Genomic DNA, 3,051 nt, shown 5'->3' with positions numbered 1-3,051 from the left:
GGAACTGCTCTTCCCCGGACTCGAACCCGGTTGTCGTCGTCGTGGTCAGCTCCTCTCTGCGTCTCAAGTCCACCGACGTAAAGGACGAGCTAACCGGACAAACTGGTTGCGGTCCAGCCCTCCACACGAAGGTAAGAGGCCAGCCGGTAAACGCTAAAAGGAACGGCATCATACTGCCCCGCAGCGTTCGCTTAAATTAAATGCAGCCATACAGACCTCCAGCTACATAATTCGCAGTCTCCAGAAACGTCCACTGGACTACGTTTTCAGAATGAGCCTGGGTTGTTTTTTTAGATGTTTTTCTCTCCCTCCATATTCTCCATTCCTCAAACCTATTGGGGATTTTTTTTTTTCTGCAAGGGGATGTAAAGTGTATGACCGAAATCCACACGATTTATTTTTTACCCTTTTAATACTGTAACAGTATTCTGTAAATCCTTCTGTTGATGATATATGTAGACCACGTTGTGTGCAACTTTGTGTTGGTGGGGATGAACACTGTACACAGTTTTTGTGGGAAAAATACAGTAAAAATATATTTGGTACCGTGTATTTGTGTGTTTTGTATAAGAAACAATATTCTGAAATATTTTACAATGCACTTATGTAGGCTTATGTACTGTCTGTAGTAACTGTAACACTGAACAGAAAAAGGCTTACAGAAAGTCATTATGATGAATGGAGAAGAAATGGTCGTAGTGTTTTGCATTAAGCACATCAGTGATCAACTGGTTCTGATAAATGTCTCTTCGTGTGATGTTTTGTGTGTGTCATTTGAAAACAAAATACCATTCGGAGAAGAAATCACATTGTTTAGAATGTAAAGATTCATTTTGCAGAAGAATTGAAGGGTTTTGCCCAATGTGCATGTGTTTTTTGATTTGTGTGTAGAGTTCTGACAGTATGAGGCATGCTGTCAGAAAACGTGTGTAAACAATTGGGAAAAACTGTAAATGAGGTCAGGCAACTGAGAACTTAGTTCAGTCAATGGGTTTTAGTGTTTTAGCAGCTGAGAAGAACTATAATGCACACACCACTTTGCGTCATGGCAGCATCACAACCTCAAATGTGCATTTTTTTTTAATCACCCAACCTACCATCAATTATTCCTTATCTCTTTCATTTGTCTCATCTTCAGTAGGGAGAGCTTAGAGCTTTGAACCACATAGGAAAAGCAGAATTGAATGCAAAATCGCTTGATTATCCCATCTCCCCACAGGCATTTTTATTGGTTAAATAAAAAATGGTCAAACAGAAAATTTGATGAGTAGAAATTTATTTTCCAAAGCAGCAAAAGCCATTATTATATTTTTACTCAAGCATGAACAAACAAGCGTTTTAGACTACCAAATACATTGTGATATGAAAATAATCACTCATTAAAACAGTCAAATCTTTAATTAAATGAAAGGTATACCTTTATTCTCCCCTGAAAAAAAATCACCCATTGTAAGAACTGTTTTTTTTTATTAAAAAGCAAAAGACAGAAAGTGAACCGATCTATTTGAGCACTGAAATGTATCATCAAACAACTGAGCTACAGAAATACGTTAGAGTACACTGTAAAAAATGGCCGTAATTTCAACGGTAAACAACTGTAAAAATGCTACAGTAAAAATCCGTAACCTAGTTAACAGTATGTTTCCTTAATATATACGGCGAATAACCAAATAACAACAAGATGTGTAGATGTTGGTAATACAAACGAAAGACATATTACATTTATACATTAATGAAATGCGGTAGTTTACTGTAAAAATGAAAAATTACTTTTACGGTTTGTACCGTATTTTTAATGGTAAAATACTGGCAACCACACCTGCCGTTTTTTTACCGTAAATTTTACGGATTTATTTTTTACAGTGTAGCACATCAGTTATGCTGACAAACAAGAAACTCAATACAGTGACCAAATAAGTTTTTAAACATTCATTTAACTTACCAAACATTCATCGATCACATCATCTTCACAAAACACACAACATTGTAGGTTACAGTTGTAAAGTGGCACACGATCAGCTATCTTTTTCAGTTCATCACGTAGGTTTCGTTTGTCCTTGTCTTTGTTATAGATATGTGTGTAAACAAAGGCTTTCATTCCCTGGTATTTCTTTAACTCTTCCAGACCTGCAAGAATAACTTCACTTTGAAGACACTTTTCTACACAGGGAGAGAGTACAGTATAGAAAACCACACATCCACCATTTGGTTTATTCAACAAGTGTTTCAAAGGAGAATTATTTGGAGGATTCATCAGTAAATGTTCTGAATGTGCTTTTTTATGTCCTGCAGCAATGAGTTCAGTGCCTCGGTATACTGGCTTTTTTTGTAAGTAAAGTTTAACATTTTTCAACATGTCGTTTGTCAGAAACGTTTTCTGTGATGGGATGAAACCTCTTCGACACTGCTCCTTTGGGACATTGATGGCTACTGCAAACTGTCCATTTTCATAACTGGATATAAAAGAATACCATTTACATACGCTAAATGACTGTAACAGTGAATACTTTAACAGTAGTACAAACGTCATAAAACGGCTAATTAAAATATGTAGCAATGATTAGGTCAAATATTACATTAATGTCGTATGAAATAAATACAATAACAACATTAAAGTGGATATTATTATATAAGATATTTTTTACTGAAGGCTACTATTTATCTTATCTACAGTACACTGTTTAAAGGTGACAAATACATTGTTATTATTTTAAAGAGCAACATGAAAACATACTTTTGATAAAAAAATCTTTGAATTCTGGCGAGAGTGTTTATGTCCACCTCTTCATTCGCCACACTGTGAATATCCGAAAGCAACACAATCCCAAGAAGAACCCTTGAAAGCACAGCGAAGACCTAAAATAAGAAGAAATATGAAATAAGCAACAGTCATTGTTTGTAGTTTTTGTTATTAGAAATTAGCTCTAAAACACAAAGTGAAGTTTATTGATAAACTGATTTCGAGAGGATCATGTACTTATGATTGCTTGCAGCAGGTCCCATATTATTCAATTCATGATTCACCAATCAGACGATTCCTAAGCCACTATA

General features: G+C 35.5%; 1 protein-coding gene across 1 annotated transcript in view; it reads right to left on the bottom strand.

Moving 5' to 3' along the window:
* Positions 1–1,872: 1,872 nt before the first annotated feature.
* The window catches only part of LOC130242041 (uncharacterized), a 23,663-nt gene continuing 22,484 nt past the window's right edge, over positions 1,873–3,051 (bottom strand). The window contains exons 4-6 of the mRNA XM_056474060.1: positions 2,723–2,856; positions 1,943–2,453; positions 1,873–1,881 (exon numbers count right to left, since the gene is read on the bottom strand). Coding sequence (XP_056330035.1) covers positions 1,873–1,881; positions 1,943–2,453; positions 2,723–2,856 — 654 coding nt within the window. The remainder of the gene's footprint in view (positions 1,882–1,942; positions 2,454–2,722; positions 2,857–3,051) is intronic.

Source organism: Danio aesculapii, chromosome 15 (assembly GCF_903798145.1).
Source record: "Danio aesculapii chromosome 15, fDanAes4.1, whole genome shotgun sequence".
NCBI classification, from domain to species: Eukaryota; Metazoa; Chordata; class Actinopteri; order Cypriniformes; family Danionidae; genus Danio; species Danio aesculapii.
This window is presented reverse-complemented; position numbering and strand designations above follow the sequence as displayed.